This window comes from Ischnura elegans, chromosome 11 (assembly GCF_921293095.1).
Source record: "Ischnura elegans chromosome 11, ioIscEleg1.1, whole genome shotgun sequence".
NCBI lineage: Eukaryota > Metazoa > Arthropoda > Insecta > Odonata > Coenagrionidae > Ischnura > Ischnura elegans.
This window is the reverse complement of record NC_060256.1, coordinates 5,049,927-5,075,378: the sequence shown is the minus strand read 5'-3', so window position 1 is coordinate 5,075,378 and position 25,452 is coordinate 5,049,927. Positions and strand designations below refer to the sequence as shown.

At 41.3% G+C, this 25,452-nt stretch overlaps 1 protein-coding gene across 4 annotated transcripts in view; it reads left to right on the top strand.

The window, feature by feature from the left end:
• The window catches only part of LOC124168473 (nucleolin-like), an 817,942-nt gene that overhangs the window by 746,267 nt on the left and 46,223 nt on the right, over nt 1–25,452 (top strand). For all 4 annotated transcript variants that reach the window (XM_046546746.1, XM_046546745.1, XM_046546742.1 and 1 more), the window contains 3 exons: nt 6,036–6,264; nt 8,838–9,341; nt 11,144–11,502. In XM_046546746.1, coding sequence (XP_046402702.1) covers nt 6,036–6,264; nt 8,838–9,341; nt 11,144–11,502 — 1,092 coding nt within the window. The remainder of the gene's footprint in view (nt 1–6,035; nt 6,265–8,837; nt 9,342–11,143; nt 11,503–25,452) is intronic.

Genomic DNA, 25,452 nt, shown 5'->3' with positions numbered 1-25,452 from the left:
AACGTTTCCACCGCCAATAATTATTCGCCATTTCAGAACTGTTTTCCTAAAATGAATGGAAAATGCTGAAGGCGTCATCGAGATGTTTAAATGCAATGACAATAATAACAATAACTCCTGATGTTTTCAAGAGGTTATAAAATCAAAAAAATCTAAAATAAAATAAATATCTAACTAACTAATTCGTCGTAGGAGTCTAACTTTATAATATGTCTGATACCCCAATTACGAAGGTAGGATTCGGGGTCACCGTCAATTTGTTCCAGGTTTTTCTTCTGCATAACGTACAGCCACTTTCAAAAGTCGGTCCCCATACCTGGCGCAGCCGTCTCCGTTATTCTCCGAAGACGACCTTCGCGTATTGCTTACACGTTCCTTGTCCACTGGGGATCAATTCGACTTGATCATGTAGTACAAATGGTGCAACTTGACTACTTTAACCGTCGTCAAGAGCCCCACGCACGATTTCAGAGGTAGGAAGGCCGCGTGAACCTCCCCCCCTCCCCACACAGCCAAACAATTCCACCACCGAGGAAAGCGGAGAAGAATATATGGGTTTTTCCGGCAAGTAACCCATCGCACGAGGAGGAGAGGAGACATCTGTGTAGTTTGGTAAACTTATACAAAACATATTGTGCAAATAAATTTTCGGAGCATTTCGAGCATGTTACTCCAATGTGACTACGTAGATTTCCGCGGTGTTCAGGTTCCAATTTCTCCATACTTCCGGTGCAACCGCGTCGGTTTGTTGGTGATGACAACAGTTTCGCTGGCACTGCTGCCAGCGTCTTCAGGTCGAAGATGATGCCGGTCCACGATTTTCGTCCTCCTTATATAGGGGGTCAGTCCCGCCAGTTGTGGCTGCCGCTCTCTTATTGGTCCGCCTAATGAGCCTCCTCCAATGGGCATCCAGATGGTAGCCGTCGTCTCTGTTAAAATTGTCCGTCCGGGCTATCTCAATGGATTCGCGGATGAGTCTGGGAAAATATCTGCCTTCTTTCACTATTACCTTGGCGTCGTCAAACTTAATGTCATGTCCCGGGGTCCAGGCGTGCTCCGATATGGCAGACAGCTGGAATTGCCTGTTTTTCGTTGCCCTTCGGTGCTCTTGCATCCGTATCTTGAGTGAACGGCAAGTCTCACCGATGTATGCTTTTCCACACGAGCAAGGGACCTTGTAAACACCTTCATGAAGGTCGTGCTGTAGTCTGTCTTTGGCTGTGGGCAGCAAGTCACCAATTTTTGTCGCACAGTTAAACCTGGTGGTGATGCCGTGCTTTTTCAGGGCCCTGGCAATCCTTTCGGTGGTCCCTGCGACGTAGGGAATGACGGTCCAAGCTCTTTCGTCTTCCGTTTTTTCACTTGAAAGTGGTTTTCTTTTAATGGAAACTGTTGTCATCACCAACAAACCGACGCGGTTGCACCGGAAGTATGGAGAAATTGGATGTTACTCCAATATTTTTTCTTCACATCGCCTGGTGAAAAATACGTAAATATATACGCCTATGTAAATATTGTCATTTGCGTTACGGTTACCATCCGTCATCGCGTTCATCCATGCCGGCGGTTAAAGATTTTCAGACATTTTTTCAATGTTTACAAGTTAAATAGCAGTCACTCCCCAAGTAGTAGGTTATTCTGACTACAAGTAGTGCCTACATTTTGAATAACGCAACTTATTCCCATACTGTGAATAGAAAATCAGAAGAAGTTTTTAAATTTTTACCGGTCAAAACTACCGGTACGGCAATTTTTTATGGGAGAAGATAATTTTGCATTACTTTTTCGAATAAGCAATTGGATTGTCTTTAAATTTTATTGAATTGCTTTTAAGATAAACATAAATTTTCACTAAAAGAAGCAGCGAGATGTTTATTGGCATCAAGTGAAATGGCAGGCTGTTAGACCATAATGCGTCGTAGGAAGTGTTGTCCTTTTGTTTATGGGAAATACTCTTACATTAATATTGTTCATTTTTTTAAGAAAAACAGTACAAGCAACATGTGCGTGGAGTTATGATGGTGAGTCAACCAGTTATGGTGATCATAGAAAAACATCATTTACGTGCCCTTCTGAATTGAAGATTTTACGAATCACCGTGCCTGCGCCCCTCCCAACTTGAACTTACCCCTTTAATTTAAAGTGACGCCCATTCGCATTAGGCCCTTTCATTCTAACCATATCCTTACTTTCATCCTTCCCCTCCCCCCTTACCTCTCTCGACCATGAATAGCACTTCTTCTTTTTTTCCTCTTCATCCTTCTCACCTTTTCCTTTCTTTTTTATACTCACATCTCGGATGCCTGCATTCTTTTCTTGTCCCTCTTTTGTCGTCGCCTAAGTTTCCACACCGTCAAACGCTACATCCCAAGCAGTATATTTGGCAGCTCATAAGTTTAATTTGTATTAATAATGCAGAAATAGTCATTAGGTACCCAACACGGTATATTTTTATCGGATGAATATTATGCGTGCGTAGTTTAGTGTCAGTAGGAATATGATCAGTATTTGTTCGCACGTAAGACTGACTCAAGGTATTCATTACATGAGTGTAAGTTCTATTTATGATGTAAAACCACTTATACATAATAATGTGAAGGATATTGCCCTGCATGATATCAGCAGGCGCCAATTACGACTGGTTTTAGCAGAAAAAAAAGAAACGAAAAAGGGGGAAGACTTAGGTTAACCTCTCAATGAAGGGGCAAAGATAAAACATATAGTATTAATGTGCTTTTAAATGGTAAGAAATAGGCACACAAGTCATGTAATTAATGCTTCCGTTGGTATTTTCATTATAGAAAATATATTTATGGTAACTATTAAGACATTTGAACTTTCGATGAACATAAAGATGTCGGTTAATTACTTCCTGATACCTCGAATGTATAAAGCATTATTTAAATATTTGTTCATATGGGATATATTAGTAACGACTGGAATAAATATGATACAGAATTAAACATTACAATTTAGCGCACATTAATATTTTTGATTTCTCGCGTGATGAGACACGTAGAAAAATGTAGTGTAAACCATGGTAAACATATGTATCCTAAGAAAATGGTTAGGAATAATGAATGCGCCAAACAGTGTGTTTGAAATACTTAAACATAGAGCAATATATATTGATGGTGTTGGTAATAATGTGTTAAAGGTATAATCTAGAAGGTTATTTCGTAGGAAACTTTTTGAATTATCTTTCAGACGTAAATTCCAATTTTCGTTTCTTCCTCATATGTGCGTTGCGACGCAGATACGTCTCGTTATTTTTTAGTGCAAGCCAGACTACTCGGAATATCCATCTCAGAATACTATCAGGGTGGGAATCCCATGACTGAGAACATATGCTTCGCCTTGTGTTGTGGCACTGGGGGTCGGGGAAGTCGCGAAGAATTTAGGAATAGTGAAGAATGCCTCGGGAAGACTTGCGCGGACGGTGAGAGTAAGTCAAACTGGCCCGTTCAAGACACAGAAGGCATAGCCAATACCCGAAGTTCGACCACCGAGAAAAACGTAGTTGCTCGCGCTGGCCGTGGGGACCTACTTTTGAAAGTGACTGTACATGAGCCTTTGACATGACCTGTGTGCTATTTTTTTACACGTGGTCTCATCGACCCAATATCACATGGCGTAATTTTACAGTTTTCGGCTGAAGACGATTTTGGGGCAGGAATTCTATTCCCCTTCTCAAAGAGCAGTCCAAGCCAAAGTTTACAGTGCCACACTCATAAGTGTAAACCCTAATATAAACTCTATGGCTACACTGTAAACGAGCGCAAGAGTTTGTTCGTGAAAAACCGGTGACGCGGGAGGAACGGTGGCGCCAATGGGATTGCAAAGAGACCGTCACGGAGAAGATTTTTTCAACTCACCATTTAAGCCTGAATCGCGCCATCATTTTTTCCGTCCCTATTCAGTGATCGCTCATTGACCCATTACTTTTTTAATCGCACAATCATTCCCACCGTCCCTCTTACCATCCCTCATTCGGCCATTTTCCCTCATTTACAACTGTCATTTAGTTAAACATTCAAGCGTGGCGTTATAATCACCGTTAGCGGGAGTGCGTTCTGACCGGCTGAAATACAGCACAAGCGATGGTTTCAACGGTGGGAAAAGGGACATAGCCGAATGATGGAATTAGGGATAGGATTTCCATCCCTGGAGCCATCGCGGAAAGTAATCGCGTGAATCGGTCATTTTTCCTCCATCATTGGAGCGATAGCTGGAGCTGTCCCTCGAAAAGGATGGAGAAAATCGATCGTACGATTGAGGCAGTAGGGTGCGTGTTAAGTGGCTGTTAACTCATTCAGACCCGAAATCGTTACTTAATAAAACAATTCAGCGAATGGAAGGGAAAGATAAATTACGGCAAAAAATCAGTCTTCAGCCTTCATCCTTTTATAATGCACAAAGGGTAAGAAAAAAAAGACTTAGCTGTTCCACAAAATAAATTATGAATTTGTGACCAGTATCGATACGGCGTATCGTTATCTGGGCGTACGAAATCGATTTACCTACGGCCGTATCGAAACCGGTCGCAAATATATAATTTATTTTGTGGAACGGCAGAGCCTTTTTTTCTTACTCTTTGTGCATCATGAAGGAGTTCGACCATTTAGTTAAACATTCAAGCGTGGCGTTATAATCACCGTTAGCGGGAGTGCGTTCTGACCGGCTGAAATACAGCACAAGCGATGGTTTCAACGGTGGGAAAAGGGACATAGCCGAATGATGGAATGAGGGACGCCACCCACCATCGCATCCTTTTATAAGTAAGAAGAATACGAGAACATGGAATATGGACTCTCAGTTCCTCAACACCCTCAGTTAAGAATGATAAGTGGAGTCTAGAAATATTCTAAAGATCCATGCATTGAAGCAATCGCCACCAGTTGACGGCGTCATTAGAGCTTATTTATTCTTTCAGAAAGAACCTTTGATCGGGAAATAGCTCTCAATTTCTTAAGAACAACTGACCACACGCGGCACAAGGCCGAGGATTAGCAGTGATCCGCTCAAAATGATCTCGTCTTCAGCTTTTCTGCCAAAAGATTATGCCTGGCGATATTTCGTCGCGAATAGAGAAATAGCCGACCAAGGATTGAAGAGGGGGAAAAAATCAGGTCTCTTTTGTGAGATAAATATGATGATAACGTCGTGTATTCCACTCAGCTTTATACCGACTGGTTTCAACACTCATGCGTGTTGCTATCAAGAGGACATACAATTTTTTCTCTCATCTACAGTCTGTAATATAAGTACTGATGTTTAAGGGGGTCGGGAAAGGTAGTAAGGCTACTCGGGAAGGATAAACTCTCCAGAGAAGGAGAAACTTTAAACTTTGAATTCGTGGTCATATAGGCCTCTCAACGGGAAAGTATGAAAGAACGTAGGAAGGAAAACAAGATTGGTCGGATTGAACGGTTAAAGAGGCAGCAATGCTAATGCTATTCGTGGGCCATTTACCTGTGAAGTTGCGAGAAAAGGCAGTATTGGGACTGGAAGTCCTTCACCTCTGCACACAGCGCGCACTAAGATGTACAAACATGGCAGAGTGAATGGGGATGTTATCGGAAGCAGACAGTGGTGCTGAGCGCACTTGCAGCGTTCGGTGATGAGAAAACAACGCATAGGACGCGTTGGACGAAACCGAAAGTTGCACTACGGGGTTTGCGAGCACTTATGTGGTGCACTCATGTACTAACTTTGGTCGCAATCCGTGTAGCTGGGTGGAAATGCATAGTGGGCAGACAAAAAGACATCCTCTTTTATGTGTATGGACTTAACTCGTGGAAGGGGCGAATCTTGCTATGTTCTCGTGTGCTACTTCATTGTCTCTTCATCACGAAACACTACTTATTTTGGTTCTGAGCTACAGACACGTTTTAACTGAACATCATACTGCCCGGTAGGTGTATCGTAGTTACCGCAGCCGTCTCTCCCTGCTATGCTACAAAATAGACTCGTCGTGTCTAAACACGAACTTGAAACAGAGCAATAATTGAGAAATGTTTCCTTTGGCCTGGCAGCAACACCACCAGCACCACGACCCCGTGCACCCTCCTTCGCCGGACTTCGAGCGCCAGCTGGAGCAACTGAAGGAGAGCCACGGGGTGACTGCGGCGAATGCGGCAGCCGTGGAGCAGCAGCAACCGACCAACCCACTGCAGGAGCAGCAGCAGCTGCGACCAGCGGCGGCGGCGGTTCCCGCTCCAAGCGAAAACGAGCCCCCGGTCGCACCCATCTCCAGGAAAGACGGTGAGGAGGAGGTCCCTGTTATCCGTGGAAAATTTTAAATAATAAACTATTCTTCTGGGTGGCTAACAATTGCAAGTTTTTGTTCCACCAGCTTAAGAAACAATGCTTGATTTTGTTTCAAGAGGTATTAAAATTCTCTGATAGACATTTTACAATTTACTCTTTAACATAAGTTACTTGTTACGTTATTTTTCTCATCTCAGTACATGATTGCGAAGACAGTCAAAATAACTTTTATGTCGCAAATCGGTGTGTCAAATGATTAATTTACACCGATATATTTTTTGGTTCATTCCCGGCGAACAATTTCAGTAAAGTTTTCTCGTGTTTTGCACCGGGTCATGTCCTCCATGTCTCCTTCCGCCGTTTCGATGGGCGAGTAGTTCATCGAAACGTTAGAAGGAGACATGGAGGACCTGACCCGGTGCAAAACCCGAGAAAACTTTACTGCATTAATTGAGACCCATTCTCCTTCCGGGGTAGACCATTGCCAAGTAAGGGAAAGCCGCTTTCGAATATATTCATTCTTTCCAACTTTATTTGGCGTTAGGGTTTCCTTGTCTTCGTGCAGTCGTTTTCAATAGTGCGTGGACACCTAACAGCTCCTCTTAACTGATGGGGCCGGGTCGATGGAAACATGAAGTACTTAACCTTTGCCTTCACCGCACCAAGAACCGTCGAGGACGGACGCGACTGAGCTACCGATGCGGGAGTCAAACTTTGGGAGCAAATGCCCGATCGAAATTAAGATTAGCGGATGGAATGCACTGAGGTCATTATCGCCCCTGCAGACGTTGAGCCCACGGAAAGTTTTTTTTCGGGCTCCGTGGTGAGGTGGCTTTCTTCAAATCAATATTTGGACTCACCGTTTATGCCTTACTAATATGTGCCTCCGTAACCAAGTTGCGTAACCAACTTTTCTGTGCGCGATAGCTATGGTGAAGTTCTGGGAGGGTTTGAGTTCGAAGTAAAATATTTTTTTTTAATTTTTTAAAAGAGGCATTCTTAACATCAACACAGTAGATGTAGGTGACGCCTGAAAAAGTTAATACTGCATTTCTAACGACTAAATTTATTAAAGTAATGACTATATCCTCGTTAACCCATTCTTTTCTCATCAAAATGACCGAAATGGATGACAGCCTGGTCTTCAAACTTTTTTTCAGGCTCACCTGCGATTTTGTTCTTATGAATTTTTTTGGGGTATGATAGGTACTTTTGATAAGTGAAACTAAAATTTTTCGGCTGATTAATATTTAGTGGCGTCACTCGCTCTCTCCATGATTTTCTGCATACTTTTGATTCCACTGACTTCTCGCATGAATGAGGCCGAAATGCCTTCCACAAGTGGTGGACACTCGTCTCTTGCACCCCCGCTGTTCTGGCTGACATTCCTTTGTCATGATTCCCCATTAGTCCTCCATGGGATTCAGGTCGGGCGTATGAGGTGGCTTTGTGTTCTCTTTACGTTACTAGAAATGAAATGAGAAGTTGGGGCCAAAAGATTTCAAAATAGATAATATATGCATTCGATCATAAATTTATAATGTTTAACTGTCGTCAGACTATTTACAGTTTGAAATTTGAAAGAGTTCATATACCAATTCAATTCCACCTCGTCCTTGGAGCTAATTGTAGTTTGCATACCCACTGGAAGGAAAGCCAGTAATCACGTAACTTCCCACATATTTTCTTGCCCAAGAGCCATAAATTTGAATAATGAGATTATCGATATAATTACTATCATTTCTCATATTTTAGGGCTATCTAATGATTTCAACGACTACATTTGGTACTACTACATTATCTGGTTATTTATTGAGAATTGTCAATATTATGAGTAGAAATACTACTCAACCGTAATTAGTCACAAAGACACAATAAGGTGCAACCACTGCCAGTTCCCCTGCTTGTTTCCTCTCTGTGAATGGATCTGTCGAGAGAAATGTGTTAACGTAGGTAGATTCATCATTTTAATATATTTAGTCGTTCAAAAAAAAATTAATATTAATTTTCTCTTGAGTCAACTTTTCCGATTGTGTTGATCTTCAGAAAACATATTATTATGCAGAACGAAAGATATTTTATTTACTATGGACTCGAATCCTTCTCGAATTCGAATTTATCCGCAATAACGGCGTAGGAAATTAACTCAACTACGGAGCTAGAATGGAGTTTTGCAGAAACGGAGAGTCCAAATATGTCTCTGAAGAAAGAAAAAAACCTCGCCACGGAGTCCGAAAGAAAACACTCATACGTGAGCGTGGACGCGAGTTTCCTCACTGCATTCTATCCGCTAATCTCAAATGCGCTTTCGTCCTGGAGTTTGACTCCATCTTCGGTCGCTAAGCCGCGTCCCTCCTCGACGGCTAGAGCTCGCGTGAAGACAAAGGATGCTGGTTGCTTCATGTGCCGACCTTACATATTTTCACCGACTCGTCCCCATCAGTTAAGTGGAACTCGTTGGTGACTACGTCATATTACTGAAAACGATAGTACATTTTCCTGCCGATTAGAATCTCAGGGAAATTCGTTATCCAACGTTTTTCTCCCTCTTCCCCGCTCGCACTTAGAGCTGTTCACTCCTGGGCTGGGCGTGGAGGAGGTCAGTTTCCTGGGTCCGATCCGAAGGCCGGGCTCGGGCGAAGAGGGCGAGGAGGGCAGCGGGGGGGCGGGCGCCCCGGGCGAAGTGGCCCCGCTGCAGCCGGACCTGCTGGAGTCCGAGGCGGACGTGCTGGAGGAGCTGAAGAAGCTGAGCAGCGTGCACGACGCCATCACGGACCCCCTCTTGCAGTTGCGACCGGAGATGCAGCCGACGGCGGACGACGACGAAGGCGTCGAGGAGGAAGAGGGCGGAGGGGGGGTGAGGGGAGCGGAGACGCAGGCGCCGCGGGTGGAGAAGGCGCGAATCGTGGGGATAGGGGGGGCGACGGGCGATCACTTCGTGGTGTCTGGCTCGCGAGAGGGTGAGGACGACGATGAGGAAGATGAAGAAGAGGAGGATGATGAAGAGGAGGATGATGAAGAAGAGGACGAACTGGAGGGCGAGGGCAATGCAGACAATCGCCGGGAAGAAGGTAAGGGACCACGTCTTCAAGTTCAATTGTAAAATTGATTGTTTGAGGTGTGACCAGGTGAAATTGCTTCATGTTGATTAAAAAAAACATGTAAATTTCTCGTAAATGATTTTAATAACGGCCAGTTTTGTCGTTGTGCGACATCGTCAGGTGCAAATACAGGGAGATTATGACTTTATATTCATTGAGTCAGTAGGGTTGGAAGGCTGGCGAAGGTGGGGAAGTTAGGGAGAAGGGTACGGTGGTCTTAAATGCATACAAAGTCACCAAATGGGAAGAGACCTATGCTCGTTTCATTGTTATCCTCCCATTTTGTAACTTTCTTTGCCTCCCATTGGGTAACTTTGTGTGACCACCATACCCTCCTCCCTAACTTCCCCACCTTGACCAGCCTTCCACCCCTACATACACAATGAATTTAAGGTCGAACTCTCCCCCGTCTCCTGTATTTGCACCTGACAATGTCACACAGCAGCAAAACTGGTCATTATTAAAATCATTTATGTGAAATTTACAAGGTTTTTCATTCAACTTCCAGTTCGATATTCAATTCCATTCATTTTATGAGGCATTCCATGCCAATTCATACAGGAAAATACTTTCATGTGTTTGCAATTTTCATAAAACTGGAATTCATGGATGGGCGTTGGGTTGGTGTGGTACCTTGAGCTCTGCTTTCCCACCTTCTGGGTCTGGGCTCAAATCCCTGTGGTGATGGGGATCTTTCAGAGATGATCCTGTTTTGGGGATTTGAATGGGGGATGTGGTTTTTTAATCAAATAATCATCTATTAACAAATTAACAGATTTATATCATGTCTCTTGTGGATAATAAAGTAACATTTATGGCAGAAAGGCGGCCTTAAAATGACTGATAATGATACGTAACAATAACTCTCAAGCTGTATTCCTTGCATCGCTAGTCATTTTAAATGCGCCTCTTAAGCAATGGGAAAGCGTGTTGATGTCACCCACAGCAGTGACGTCAATTAGCAGTGTCAGATCACACTTTCCTTAACTTTTTTATGAGTGAAATATTATTATTTATGGCAACTAATTTTTATTTAAAGTTCAATGCAATTTTTTGTTTTGGTTACGAATGTATATATTGGAAGTTTTGGTGCAAAATAATTTATAAAAGTATTACTAATTGACTATTTTGTCTTCTGTTTACCAGTGCCAGAATGGCATTCCTGCACCATGACACCACCTCAGTCATTGAAATAAAAAATTTTACTTAATTATTAAAATTTTCAGTTATGTAATTTCTTATCTTAATAATACAATCTGGGTTAAGAAACAGTAATTGCAATGAAAGCTTGATCGGTCCATTGTCAACTTCATTGGTAACATTTTCTGCAGATGTGTGGTAGTGTCTATTGCATTCTCAAATGCTGAGTCTTAGTCTAACCTATTACAAGACCATATCTTAAGTTCATAATGCAGCTTTCTGATGAAAATAATCATCCAATTTTCATCCTAGCTATCAACAATGCGTACTACCATATGTTATTTTTTGTAATTAAAAGTTATGAAATTATTAATTGCAGATTCCAAATCAGTTTCAACCAGTATAACATGGTAAAAATGAAACTCACTGTCTTACTTCCAAGCAGAGTATCTAGAAGTGGGAAAAATAAACCTATAATTTGTTGCTTTATAATCGCTAGACGGTATTTTCACACCAAATTGAGTAATTGGACTTGGACATCTCACGTCACCATTCCAGCAGTTGTAAGGAACAAGTTTTTCATTGGTTCTGGAAGGTCTTTAAGCGAAACGTGCTGTTTTTACCCATTCTAGTGACAACGCAGGACCCAGAGAAGGAGGTCATCTCGTTGGAAGAGCGCCTCTCGGCCTCATTGCGAGAGCTGGCTGAACTGAGACGGAGGCAGTCGCACCAATCGACCAAGGGAAGTGTCGTGCCCTCTCCTGAAGTCACCTCCCACGTTCCCAGACATATGGACCACCTCCACGTGCCTTCAGGGTCAGGGGTGGCTGGCTCTGCTCCAGGGACGTCCTCCCCACCAGTGGCTTCGATGGGCGTGGAGCCTCCGATGGTGAGCAGCAAAGGGATGGAGGTGCAGTGGAAGAGGGGTGGAGGGGAGGGAGGGGGCGCGAACCAAAGGGCCGCTATGAGGAAGGCCCACATGGCGAGAAAGGTGAGTGGGGGGAGGAACTGTGTCATCGTTTATTCATACCATTCCTATGTCTCCTTTGTATTCCTCTGCAATACAAAGGAGACTGGCATTGAGATAGGAATATTAGACAATGAAAATGAAAATGGATAAAATAGGTTTATTAGGTACACCAATTTTAATCATTGCTTTATTCATCTCAGAAAACCAATTTTTGACTGATTTACTTGGAAAGCCATTAGAATAAACCATGAATGGTAAACTTCCACACAATTTTAATTAAATACCTACCTGGTTTCGACATGTAGTGTCGTTCTCAAGGTACAAATTTGGCCTTCCCCCTTCTTTATACATGCACCATCCAGCAAGAGAAGGGTGGGGTGGAAAGGATAGCAAGGGAGGGGGGAGAGACAGTTCGACTAAAAAGATGCATAATTGGGAAGGTCTTTGAAGGAGGGAGGTAGGACCAGGGGTTACGTAAAGGCAGTGAATGGGGTAGGTAGGAGGAGAAGTCATAGCAACCAGGAAAGGAGGGGGTGTTGGTAAACGTCAGAAATTAAAAACATCTTTGTATTCACAGAGTGGGCAGGAATGTTCAGGGTTAAAAGAGGCAATTGGGTAGAGTACACTTCATCATTACAAAGATAATGCGGGCTGTTAGAACGTAGGTTTCCACGGCGATGGTTTCATCTCTGCATTTCTTCAGGGTTTTCTTCCGCGTCAGCTTGTTTGTGGACAACAGTTTCGCTGGCTATCCTGCCAGCGTCTTCAGGTCGAAGGTGTCGGCTGTTAGTTTCTGCCTCTCTTATATACTGTCGGCTGGATGGGAGCTGCACTGTGATTGGCTATCTCTCACTCTCTGACATCGCCGAATTCATGCATGGTCGGAACCTGGCATCTGTCGTTATTTTTCTGCTGAATTAATGCCCTCCAATGGTCCTTCACTGGCTATTGACTACAGGGTAAATAGAATGCGAACTAATACACTTCTTAATGTAAAAACAACCACTCGACTGACTCTTTTTATTCTACTATAGGTGGCAGCACAAATACAAAAAAAAACAAATGGGTAACTAAAAGTGCAATGATGAAATACAAATTGTTTGCGATGCTTACAATATTACACATGCAACACCTCCCCTCATTGTAAATAATTCTCTAAAAATAATCATACATAAAATATAATTATTCACTTCTTATTAGCAAAAAGTTAAGAACATAAACCGAGTGTTGTGCAAAACCGTATGGTTTTAATTAGAGATGGGTCGAATAGCAGATTTCTCGAATTCGAATATCGAATTCGAATATTTAATCATTGCTCGAATATTCGAATACCTCGAATTTTGAATACCTCGAATACTAAATGATGAATGCTGGTATGTTTGACTCGGTTGCCTATGCAGCAGGCAACACAAGATTTTGGGGAGTAATTTTGATTTCCTTTAAATGATTCGAACAGGAATTTAGCTGATTAATGAATATTTTAATTTTATGGAAACAATTGGGCATATAATTAATTCAACTAACATCGCTTTACCCTCACTCCTGCTGCCAAGTGCTAGCTGACAATCTGAGGCATTTTGTAAAATACAAGCTCTTCTCCACCAGATTTTCTCCAATTATTTTCAGTCCATCTTTCGGAGTTCTCACGAGATAAGAAGATGAATTGGAATTGCTATCAGGGAGAAACCAAATATTCTGAGAAAATATCCCTTTGTCTGGGACTGTAACAATAAAGATTTATAGCACCACTCATAAATTGTAACTTGATATGTGTTTTCGGAAAAAAATACCGCATCAACTTCCGATTAGCTCTGTTGCTCGTATCGAGTTTCGCCAGAATGCGTCTCCATCGTATTTTGACATTTATTTCTTTGCGTAAAATGCTTAAATAAACTCAGAAATACGTCGTGTTTGGTCTTATTCTTTTTGAAATTACGCGCACATTACTAATATTTCAATTCAATAAAGGTGTAACATCAATTGACGAAAGTCATTCTTAGACACCTTAGGTGCTAATAGATGACTCATGCAGCGGTTGACCTCCAAAGAAATGGGGAACTTCGAAGCTGGTAGGAAGAAAAAGGTCAGTGGGGGAGAAAAGGGAGGGCCCGAAAGACGTTTCTATTGTTCTCGATTAACTTGGTATTTTTTCGAAGCTAATGTCTTCGTAATATGATCCCTGCGCGAGCTGTGACCTTTTTTTATTTCGAAGAAGAGGAAAGCCTCAGAGGGGGGGCTAGTGCTGAATGGAGAGGGATACCGGATCTTGGGAAATGCGCTAATGTAAGTATCCCACGGTACTCACACAGCTGTTGACCTCCAGAAATGGGGGAACTTCGAAGCAGGTAGCGAGAAAAAGGTCAGTGGGTGAGATACACGTTTTTATTGTTCTCGTAACTCGATATTTTTTTCGAAGCAGGGGTCTTGGTAATGCGATCCCTGCGCGAGCTGGGACCTTTTGTTTGATTTCGGAGAAGAGGAAAGCATCAGAGTGGGTGAGTCAAGTGCTGAATGGAGGGGGATAGCGGATCGTGGGAAATGCCCTAAGGTTCCCAGTGAGAAATGGATCATCGAATCTACGTCGATTCGACGTCGAAGTACTCATCGATAAAACGTCGATGGTAACACACAGATCGATGTCTATATGGTCCGAAAATCGACGTGTTTTCGACGTCGAAGCCATCGACGTGTTTTCGACGTCGACACCATCGACGAGTTTTCTATGTCGACGAGATATCGTCTTTTTACCTGCGATTCCTACTAATAATTGCGGAAATATACATCTTTTCGGCTAATAAAGAGCATCTATTGCTGCGCCAACGACGTATTTCAATCGAGCACGTAAAGTCTAAACAAATGAAGGCTGAAATAAATTTATAATGATGATTTGTAATCTTAAGTCCTTCGTATTCATCTTCAATAATAATCAGAAATCCTTGAGAAAAAATGTGAGGTGTTGACATCTATGACGCGAGTATAAAGGTATCGAAATGAGGTAAACGTAGTCACAAAGCCAAGCTTGTGCATATCACATACCACGCAGGAAAGAAGTAAGAACTTGGACGCAAATAGAAGGTCCGGCCTATGTGGCAAATGTGTGAAAATGGAAATCTTGAACACATTAAATAGGGGAAGCTAATCCTACCTGTCATACAGCGGTCCAAAAGCAGACCGATTCCGAAGTATGGAAGACGTAGTGAAGCTTGTCTTTACTAAGCGACGGAATGCCTTTTTCGATGATTAATACGAATCCAAAAGCTCATTAAGTTTCAGAAGGATTTTAAATACCAATAACAGGATTTAGAGCTAGCAGTTTGTCGCGCAAAATAAATTTTCTATACGGCGCCGAATGTCTCTGTTCTGAGTTTACTGCGAAGAACTAACAGCATGACGACTAACAGCTCAACTGATACACGCAATCGAACTTCAACGGTCAAGTTACAGAATTAAAAGGAATCAAAGATTGTTCTCGGAGATTAAAACTAATGTTTATGGATAAATAAAGTAATTATTTAATTTTATATTTCTTATTTAAGACACATATGTTGTAATAGCGTCTCACCGTTATTTTTAAGACATTAAAACTACATCACTAAGTTCTCCCCTCAGCCAATCAACACGCTGACCCCGCTGGCCAATGAGAATAACACGTCGAAAAAACGTCGATTGAACAAATAAAATCGACGTCGACCACATATCGATCTATAGTCGTCGAATCGACGAAGATTCGACGTAGATTCGATGATCCATTTCTCACTGGGGTTGCTATCCCACGGCACTGAGGTTCTCCTGGTGGGGGGAATCGGGGATTTTCGGATTTTTTCACCCGACCATTTTCGGTTCCCCTCGTTGATCTCTTTTCACCGCTAAAATCCACGAATTTGATGTAATTCGTCAACTTGCGTAAAACGGCGCTGCGGGCACTAAATGACTACAGTTGTCTACATTTTTTCGAGTCAGCTACCAACGACGTGCGTGCGACAGTGTATGACGCGAAATTCCAAGTTTTCGAGGTATTCGAGGCGGTACTTTTCGCATAACTATTCGAAACCTCGAATATCGAATACTTTCTAATATTCGAGGTATTCGAGTATTCGCGGATACTATTCGCACATATCTAGTTTTAATACCTGAAAGAGGTTTAGTTAATAAATCAGCAATATTTTCATCAGTGCTGACATATTTAAACACAACTTCACCATTCTCAACCGTTTCCTTTACATAGAAAAATTTAATTCTAAAATGATTGCTACAGTCAGAGATATTATCATTGGATGCAATAGCCATGGAAGCTCTATCATCAACCATGACTTCTACAGGACACTAGCAAAATTTTGATCGCCCTATTTTATGTAAAAAGGAAGTTAACCATTGCACCTCGGTTATAGTGTGGTACATTACCATATACTCAGTTTGTTTAGATGAAGAAGCAACACTACTCTGTTTCTTGCTCCTCCAAATAACAGGACCTCCTGCTAAGATGATTACATACCCAGAAAAAGATTTATGTACCGTCATCCCTATCACTTCCCCAGTCTGCATCTGAGTACACTTTCATTTTATCAGAAGTCTTATGATAATGTAATGCATGATCACTTGTCTTAGGCAAATATCTAAATACATGTTGCACATTTTTCCAGTCTTCTTTTGTTGCACACTCACAGTACTGACTCAATTGACAAAACAGCATTTGAAATGTCAGGTCGGGTCCCTCCAGCTAGATAAAGCAAGCATCCTATTGCCTTGCGATGCATTGTCTTATCAAATACAATCTCATTAGTGTGGGCTGATTGGCAGTGGAACTTGTGTAGGCAATAAAAGGTACACATAAGTTGGGAGCGAATAACCTTTATAACTGTCACCTTCTTACATCACTCGCGCGGCTGCGCGACCAGTACCAACTGGTACAACATAAAAAAAAATGAGTGGCGCCTTCTCAAGCCTGCCAACATTGCTGGCTGATAGCCGACACAAGTATGAAAACCCCAACAATTAGTACACCTCTCTTTGATGCCACTTCCCACTTCCAATGGCATGCTAAACCCCTTACAACCATTCATACCAAACTCAAAGAGAATGTCTGTGATATACCTTTCTTGACTGACAGTCAATGCATTTTCAGTAGTAATATAGAAATTTCACTGGCATTATCTCATAGATCCCTCTTTTTCTGCCTACCTTCTCTTTTCATTTCAATCTCCAATACTTCTTCCTCTCTTGACATCTTTGCCTCCCGCTCCAATTTTAATAACCAAGTGAAAAGTCTATCTTTTTGACACTGACTTTTGTAGGTATTGCATGCGTTGAAAATGATTGTTATTTATGGTATTATTTTTTTGCATGTTTATTAATTATAATTGTATAATTTATTTTGTTTATAAGCCCAATGTAAGGCCTTTGTGCTGTTTTTGGTGTGATATAAATAAATAAATCACACACAAGGGTCAGTCTTACACTTATTCAGTCCAGTCTTCAACAAACAATCCTTCAAAAAACTTTTCCAATTTCTACCTGCTTGTTTGAGACCATAAACACTTTTTAATACTTTGTGCACAAAATTATCTGGATCCATACCTGATTTACTCATGCAAGGGGCCTGCTCCATGAACACAGTGACTTCTAAGGGGCTGTTTAAATAAGCTCCTACCACATCATATTGTTTCATTAGCCAATCATTCTCGATAGCAATGGCCATGAGAACTCTAATAGTTTTCTTACGTATCACTGGGCTAAAAGTTTCAGTGTAATCAATGCCATGGATTTGACTAAAACCTTGGGCTACCAACCTTGCTTTAAACTTCACCACATTGCCTTCTTGATCCCTTTTCTTCGCAAAAACCCACTTACTACCAATTACATTGCGATCTCTAGGTTGCTTCACAATCTCCCATGTTCCTTGCTGCTGCATGTTATCAAGTTCTGCTTCCATAGCTTGTCTCCACTGCTCAGCTTCAGGTCCCTTCAATGCTTCCTGTGCTGTCTTTGGAACATCACTTAAGTTTTTGCAATTAACTAGTTTGCAATGTGAACACTCAGTCTCTTTCCTAAGTCAATCAGACCCGCGAGGAACTGCCTCCCCCGGTTCAGGCATCTCCTGTGCTGCATCTGGTGGGTCAGGAGGCTCTCCCAAGACCATTGGTCCCTGATAAAAATAAACCCCACCATTGTGGGTACAGGAAGGGTAGCATCCTTCATGGTGGGTAGTTACCCTTGCACAACCCACGCCCTACCCACCATTAAGGGTAAGGGAAGGATAGAAAAATCCTTCGTGTACCCTTCCTTGGAACTCCTTCCCTTACCATCCGTGTACCCTTCCTCTACCCACCATTAAGGGTAAGGGAAGGAGAGAAAAATCCTTAGTCTACCCTTCCTTGGGACTTAGCATTTATAACTGAGGAAAACATATCCTGAAAGTGTCTCCTCAGCTACTTTCACCTGCTAGAGTATTGAGTTCCGTACAAGAACGTAAGCAGTCTTTGTAAGCAAAGATAGACGGGCTACACAACTAATCTTTAAAATTTCCTTAAGGAAAACAATAATATACATATTCAGTGGCGTAGCCAGGGGTGGGGTCTGGAGGGTTCGGACCCTCCGCCCCCCCGAAGTATAAAAACACAATCATTTTCCATCATAAAAGAAATCAAAATATTGAAAAATAATGAATTAAAAAAATATTTCTTTGACTATTGAAGTTTTTTTCAATTATGAAAAGTGTTTGAATAAGTTGAATCCCAATGCTTATAAGCATTGGGATTCAACTTATTCAAACAAGTATACTATCCTGTTTTTCAAAACTTTTCCCACCTGGTTTTGGGCCCCCCCAAACGAAATTCCTGACTACGCCACTGTACACAATAGTTTCTATAATTGTGTGAAAAAAGCTCATTTAGAAGTTCTTCCATTCACGTTTTAGGATGTAACCTATTTGTGTGGCTGACAATGAGACATTGCTAGAGTGATGTTCAGTATTTGAATGCCGATCTTATTTTCTGAAACGAAATAGGTGTCGTAGAAAAAAGTCACAGCTTTCTTCCACATAGGCCCGGGTGCGATTCTCATCTTAAGATTTTGTAGTATAAGCTCCCTTAAGAAGCTAACCCTATCAAGTACCTCGATAGCCGAGTTTGTTAAATCACTAGTTCATGATCCTCTAATGTGTAGTTCCTGGGTTCAAGAGCAAGTGAAGGCTAATTTTTTTTCTGCCCTATAACTTTAGAAATCACTGTTGCAACTCATCCCCATTCGTTTAATTTAGCTTATTAGCGATTTTTTAAATTTCTGCCCAAAAGGAATGAGGGGCACCTGATTGAAACAGAAGGCATCGAGCAACATTCATTAAAGTCAGATTGCACCTTCTGATAAACCATTCTGTATGTGTGTATGTAGAGTATGGTGCAGATAGTCTTTGATGGATTCCGCTCTTATGCAGATGTTCTTGGAATGATCTTGCAATACATTCTCCTCCGTTGTCAGACTGTAATTCCTTGATGCTCTTCTATTGGAATGTCTCTACCTTCTTCTGAAATCTCTCAAAGTTCTCCATGACTTCACTCTTTCTTTTCATTGGTTCAACTGTTATATACTGCGACATCTCATCAATAAATGTAGTATAATACCTGTTTCCTCCAGTCGATGCTGGTGTGATTGGTCCTGCTACGTCGGAATGAATTCTTTCTAGTGGATCCTTTGCTTTCCGTCCTTCATTCTTTGGAAACTTCAGCCTTATCATTTTGCCTGCAACACAAGTATCACACTTATCTGGCAGTTTTCCTGCATTTATAACTGGTATCTAATCGATGGCTTCAAAATGTCCTAATCTATCATGCCACAAAGAAAATGAGACTCGAGTGGCCTTCCTTTGGTTTTCATTGAATTGGTCCTTTATACTTTGGATTGACATACCTTCAACCGTCGTCACATAATACAAATGTCCAACCCTGAGTGCTTTGATTAAAGATTGGTCACTTCTGTATGTAGTTGCTACTCCTTGATATGCAACGATTTTCAAACCTTTTCCTTCCAGAGTTCCCTGTGAGACGAGATTATCTTGGAGCTGTGGAACAAATAGCATTTCACACAAATCAATGTCCCATCCACCACACTCTTCAGATATCCTGAGGCGAACAGTTCCTTTCCCTTCAATTTCTAATGGTGCTCCATCCCCAACAATAACTTCACCACTCATAGATGAAAACTCAGTAAACAAGTCTCTCCTTGGGGTCATGTGATCCGAAGCGCCGCCGTCTAATATCCATACACCTGGACTTTCATCGTCGCCACTCTGCCTAGTGTAAGGAGCTGTGTACGGCCGCTTCACCACCGATGCATTTGCAGTTTTCTCCAGATACGTTTTCTGGCTCAACTTATCCTGCCTTTCTCATTCTTCAGCGATTTTGGGGCAAGCTGTACTAATGTGGGTCGACGATCCGCATGCATCACAAAACCTGATACATATATTTCTTCTCCTGCTAGTACTCACTACCGGTTTGCTTATTTTGCTGCCGATCTGCATTCTTTCTAGCGGAATTAACTTTATTGCACTCCTTTGATCTCTTCTCGTTTGCTGGCTTTCAGAGCATGATGCTGATTAACTGACATGTCTGCTTTACATCTTTTCTCTTCTTGTAAAAGTTATGCTTTCACTTTAACTGCTGTTAATTCTCCATTGTCAAGCTCTCTTTCTAAGCTTCTAATGAAGCCTTCAAACTTTTCTGTTGGTAATCCTCTAATGCAAAACGCTGCTACTTGTCCATCTGATAATGCAAAGCCACACTTCTTCAATTTCTTAAATAATTCACCTATAGAACTGAAGTAGTCATGCACACTCATATTATCATTCTTATGCATAGTGCATGGTTCTGTAAGAAAAATTGATTGGTCAAGAAGTCCGTAATCTATAGAAAGATCCTCCAACAACTTCCAGATTTGCTTCTGGGTCTCAAATCTGCTGATATCATCCAAATACGAATATGGAATAGAAAATACCTGTTGCCATGTCATTCAACCTAGTATGCCAGTTATTTTCTGCATTATTGTTGGCTTCTGAGTTCCAACCAACGACAGCCTCCCAACATCCAGCGCGTAAACATATGCCTTTTACTCTCGTCTTCCATGCATGTTAATTCTCTCCAGTCAATTTTGGGCCTTTGAATATATCATCCTTCGTTGATTCCATATTCGCTGTCATGGACGCCATGTTGAAATGAAACACCGGTTGCTCCGCACTTAATTAGTTCGCTACTCACTTTCAGCATACTACATACTACCGCAGTCACGTAAACTGGTAGCCCATAACCTGTCGTTATTTTTCTGCTGAATCAATACCCCCCAATGGCCCTTCACTGGCTATTAACTACAGGGTAAATAGAATGCGAACAAATACACTTTATCATGTGAGAACAACCACTCGACTGACTCTTTTTATTCTACTATAGGTGGCAGCACAAATACAAAAAAAAACATCTGGCAAGCTAAAAGTGCAATGATGAAATACAAATTGTTTGCAATGCTTACAATATTATTATATATGATACAGCCACGACATCAAATTTGAGGAAAAGAAACTTTTAGTTAAGGAGTGCCGATACTTCCCTTGTCAAATCAGGGAAGCAATAGAAATTCAAGAAAACACCATTGAATTTCAATAGAGAAGATGGATACCTACTTCCTTAACAGCGCGTGGAAAAGGGTCATCAAAGGGAGAGCCAATCAGAGAGAAGCGCCCAGTCTGAGAGCCAATCACAGTGCAGCTCCCATCCAACCTACAGTATATAAGCGAGGCAGAAACCAACAACCGACGCCTTCGACCAGAAGATGCTGGCAGGATGGCCAGCGAAACTGTTGTCCACAAACAAGCTGACGCAGAAGAAAACCCTGAATAAATGCAGATATAATGTCGGCTCTTAACAATTTCAAATTCCTCGTAAAAGTCCAGCTTTTGCCCTTTGTCTATGCAATGTAAAATATCAAAATCAAAGTTACTAAAATGTTTACAATAGTTCAAATGTTTAGCAAAACATGATTTTTCATCATAATTGATAAAACTATTCCTATTTTAAATCACTCAATCTTTAAATCTCCTCCCAGTCTCTCGATCTTCCAATCTCCTCCACTACGGATAGCTATGGTTTTGATGATGGCTTCAATTCTTCATGTATTGACAAGCTACTGGAGTGCTCAATATACAAAAAAGCCATGCAGACACTAACCTCTCTGCCATTCAGAGCAATGTACCGTACCGTTGGGTAAAACTGCCATTTGCTGCTAAATTATCGTACAATCTGAAGAAAATAATTCCCAAAGACAAAGCTAGAGTCGCCTTGTATACTCTGGCAACAATGGAGAAACGATTATGTAATTCTAAAGACATTTATAGCCTAAAAAACAAAAGTGATGTATACTTGCTAAAGTGTAATAATTGTGATATTCATTATGTAGGACAGACTGGGAGGAGATTAGAGAGGAGAGGCTTATAGACCGGCCAATGGGAGAGCATCCCGGTAAGCCCATCGTGGGCCGTCGTTTCATCTGCCTGTGGTGAGAATATCTTAATAGGCCCCCAGGAACACATTGTCATTGCATAAAACATGGTGGCCATTGAAAATTTCTCATCATCACTGGTCAACAATCGTAGGATTGGTTTGACGCAGCTCTCCACTCAATTCTCCCATCTTTTTACACCTACATATTTCTTCTCTTTCACATCCTTCTTTACTTGTTCCATATATTTTGTTCGAGGTCTACCTTATCCGTTCCTGCTTTCCACTTGTCCCTCGACGATTGTCTTCATCAGGCCATCATGTCTCAGGATGTGGCCTACAAGGTTGTTCGGTCTTCTTGTTAAGGTTTTCATGAGGCTTCTCCTCTCTCCTACTCTTCTTAGGACTTCCTCGTTACTAACTCGGTCGATCCATTTGATCTTCAACATTCTTCTGTAGCACCGCATTTCGAAGGCCTCTATCCTTGCTTTCTCCGCTGCAGTCATTGTTCATGCCTCACTTCTGTATAGGAGCATACTCAAAATGTAGGTTCTTATAAATTGTTTCTTTACTTCCATATTTAAGTTTTCCACTGTAAGCAGGTCTTTCCTTTGGTGGAATGCTCTCTTCGCCTATATCTTGGTAGACATCTTCTACATCTTCATCTCCATAATCTTGCGTAGGCACGTAAACCTGCACTACTACAGTAGCTACGGGTTTAGTATCTATGTTCACCATTACTACCCTTTCATTAAACTGCAGGTAGCTTTTATCATGCATTTCCATTAATTGGTATTAAAAAAATTCAATTTTGCACCATTGCCATTTGCATACAAAATTCCAAAATTATAATCTTTAAAATACATCAATTTTCTACAAAATTTGATTTTCTGCCAATATTTATATCATGTCTCATGTGCTCTACTTCTGTGCTAAAATTTTCTTTATGTTTGACCAGGATACGTCACACCATATACATCACACTTAGTTAATAATCCTCAAATTTACATACATGTACCTGCGTGCTTTATTTGGAATTCAAAAATCGTTTAGCCATTATGATTGAGTTTCTGAATGACATACTGACAGATTCATCAGTTTTTATTAAACTTGATTAAAATCTTCAGAATTAATGGGAAGGAACTCCATCTCCTCTTTCCTGCAGTCTTCAGCTGAAGAAGTGTGAAGAATTCAATAGGATTTTGTTTTCCAACTCTTTTCCTGCTGTGCGATTCTTTTTGAAATATTCACACTCACCGCAACAGTAACAAGTGATTTAATTGTTTCACATATGTATGCATTACTATTTAATTCATTTCTAAGCCTTACAAAAGGTTGAGATTGGGACAGGTTTTTCCATTTGCATCATACTCATTCATTATCAGGTTGACTTTATGAGGGTGATATTTCTCACTTGGAATGATTTATGCAGGGGCGTATTAACCCCATTTACCGCCCTACGCTAGTCGATGTCTGCCGCTCCTGGGAGATATGTTACATTGATCCGTGCTTGCCAAAATAGATTCATTCCCTGTTGTTCTCAAAAATCAGTGCATTAAACTCAAAGAGGAATATTATGATGAATTAAAGAAGGCTAAATGTAACTCCAGTGATTACTTCATAACTAATCCTGCTAATAAATGCAAGGCAGCCTGGTCAGTCATTGAGAAGGAAACTGGGATGATGGCTGACCACAAGAATGACCCACTCGAGGCTCATGTTCTCAATGCATCATTTATAAATTCTGTGGAAAACATTGTGGCTGGTAATGGTGACAGTACTGCAACTTCTATCCAACTCCTTCAGAATTTCCGTATCAATTGTACTCCCTTTCAGTGGTGGGAAACTTCCCAGTTGGAAATAATTAGAACTGTAAAAGCCTTTTACCCATTAATGGCCAAGGCTAATAATCGGTAGAAGTTTTTAAATTTATCACCATATTTAGTCTTAATAGATACTACAAAAGAGATTTTGAATAATTTGAGGCTCTGAAAAATTTATACGTACCAGAAAAATAATGGTGCGATTTCGCACCTTTGGCGGAATGTGGGTACTTCGGTTAACATGCCTTGAAAAACTAAAATCGTTTTCTTTTCCACTGTTTTATTTATAAACACATAAAATACGCCTAAATTAGTTTTTAAAATCATTAAGTAACCGTTCATACTTTAACAAAACCCTTTTATTTATGAAAATTATTTGGATATTAGGGCACATTACATTTTACCCAAAAATATGCATTGTGCCTATTACATTACCTGCACCTTTTTCTCGATAGTATCTCCTGAATTATCTTTTTTACTGTCTGCTAATAAAGATTTACATGAAGGTTTGCATTTTTTCAGAATTATGGTCCTTCTGCATGTATTTCTTAGTGATTGCCAATACTGAATCGGTCATCTTTGATTGACGTTAACGTTAGCATCATATTATTATTATTATTATAGTATTCTACCGATTAAGGTAGGTTTCCATGGAGTATTCGAGAAACGATCTGGGAGCCTCCCTTTCCTTCTAGCACTGCCTTCTTTAATTCACTGTAAGGCCTACTCTCTTTCAATCTATCTAAAAATCCTATTCTTTTCCCTCCCCTCCCTCGTTTCCCTAACATTCTACCTTCCAACACCATTTTCAGCATCCCCTCACCACTAAGCACTAACTCCATCCATACCTTCTGTGTCCTGCGTATCTCATCTAAAAGCTGCCTCTCCTCACAAACCATATCCAGCACTACGTCGTTCCTTTTCCTCTCCGTCCATTTCACCCTCTCCATTCTTCTCCATACCCACATCTCAAATGCCTCCAATCTTCTCTCGTCTTCTCTCCTCAGTGTCCACGTTTCCGCACCGTAGAGAGCTACACTCCGAACCAAACTCTTCACCAGCCTTTTGTTTAAACTCTTACACAACGATCCTCTCAGAAGCTCCTTCCTGCTCATGAACGCCTCCTTCGCTAATGCTATTCTCTTCCTGATGTCCTTACTTCTGTATCCGTTTTCCTCTAACGTACTGCCTAAATAGTTGAATTGCTCAACCTGCTCAAGTTTTTCACCACCCACCTTTATCTTGAGTCTCACATTCCTCGCTTGTGATGCTTTACAAAACCGCATAAACTTAGTTTTCTTGTGATTAATCCTCATCCCATACTCCTTGCAACGTTCGTATAACGCATCCACTAGAGCCTGAAGCCCCCTCGCTGACTGGCTGATCAACACTTGGTCATCCGCGAATCTCACTGATTTGAACATCATTCCTCCCACTTTTATCCCAGCTTCTAACTCATCCCACGCTTCCCTTACCATCTCTTCAGCGTACATGTTAAAGAGCAGCAGCGATAGAGGACAGCCTTGCATCACACCTCGGCCAATGCTTGCCCACCCAGATTCTCCATCCGCTATCCTCACTTGCGGAGTCTGGGCCATATACAGATTATGAATCAGTCGTCTATCCCTCCAATCTACACCCATTCTCTTGAGAATATCCATTAACTTCAC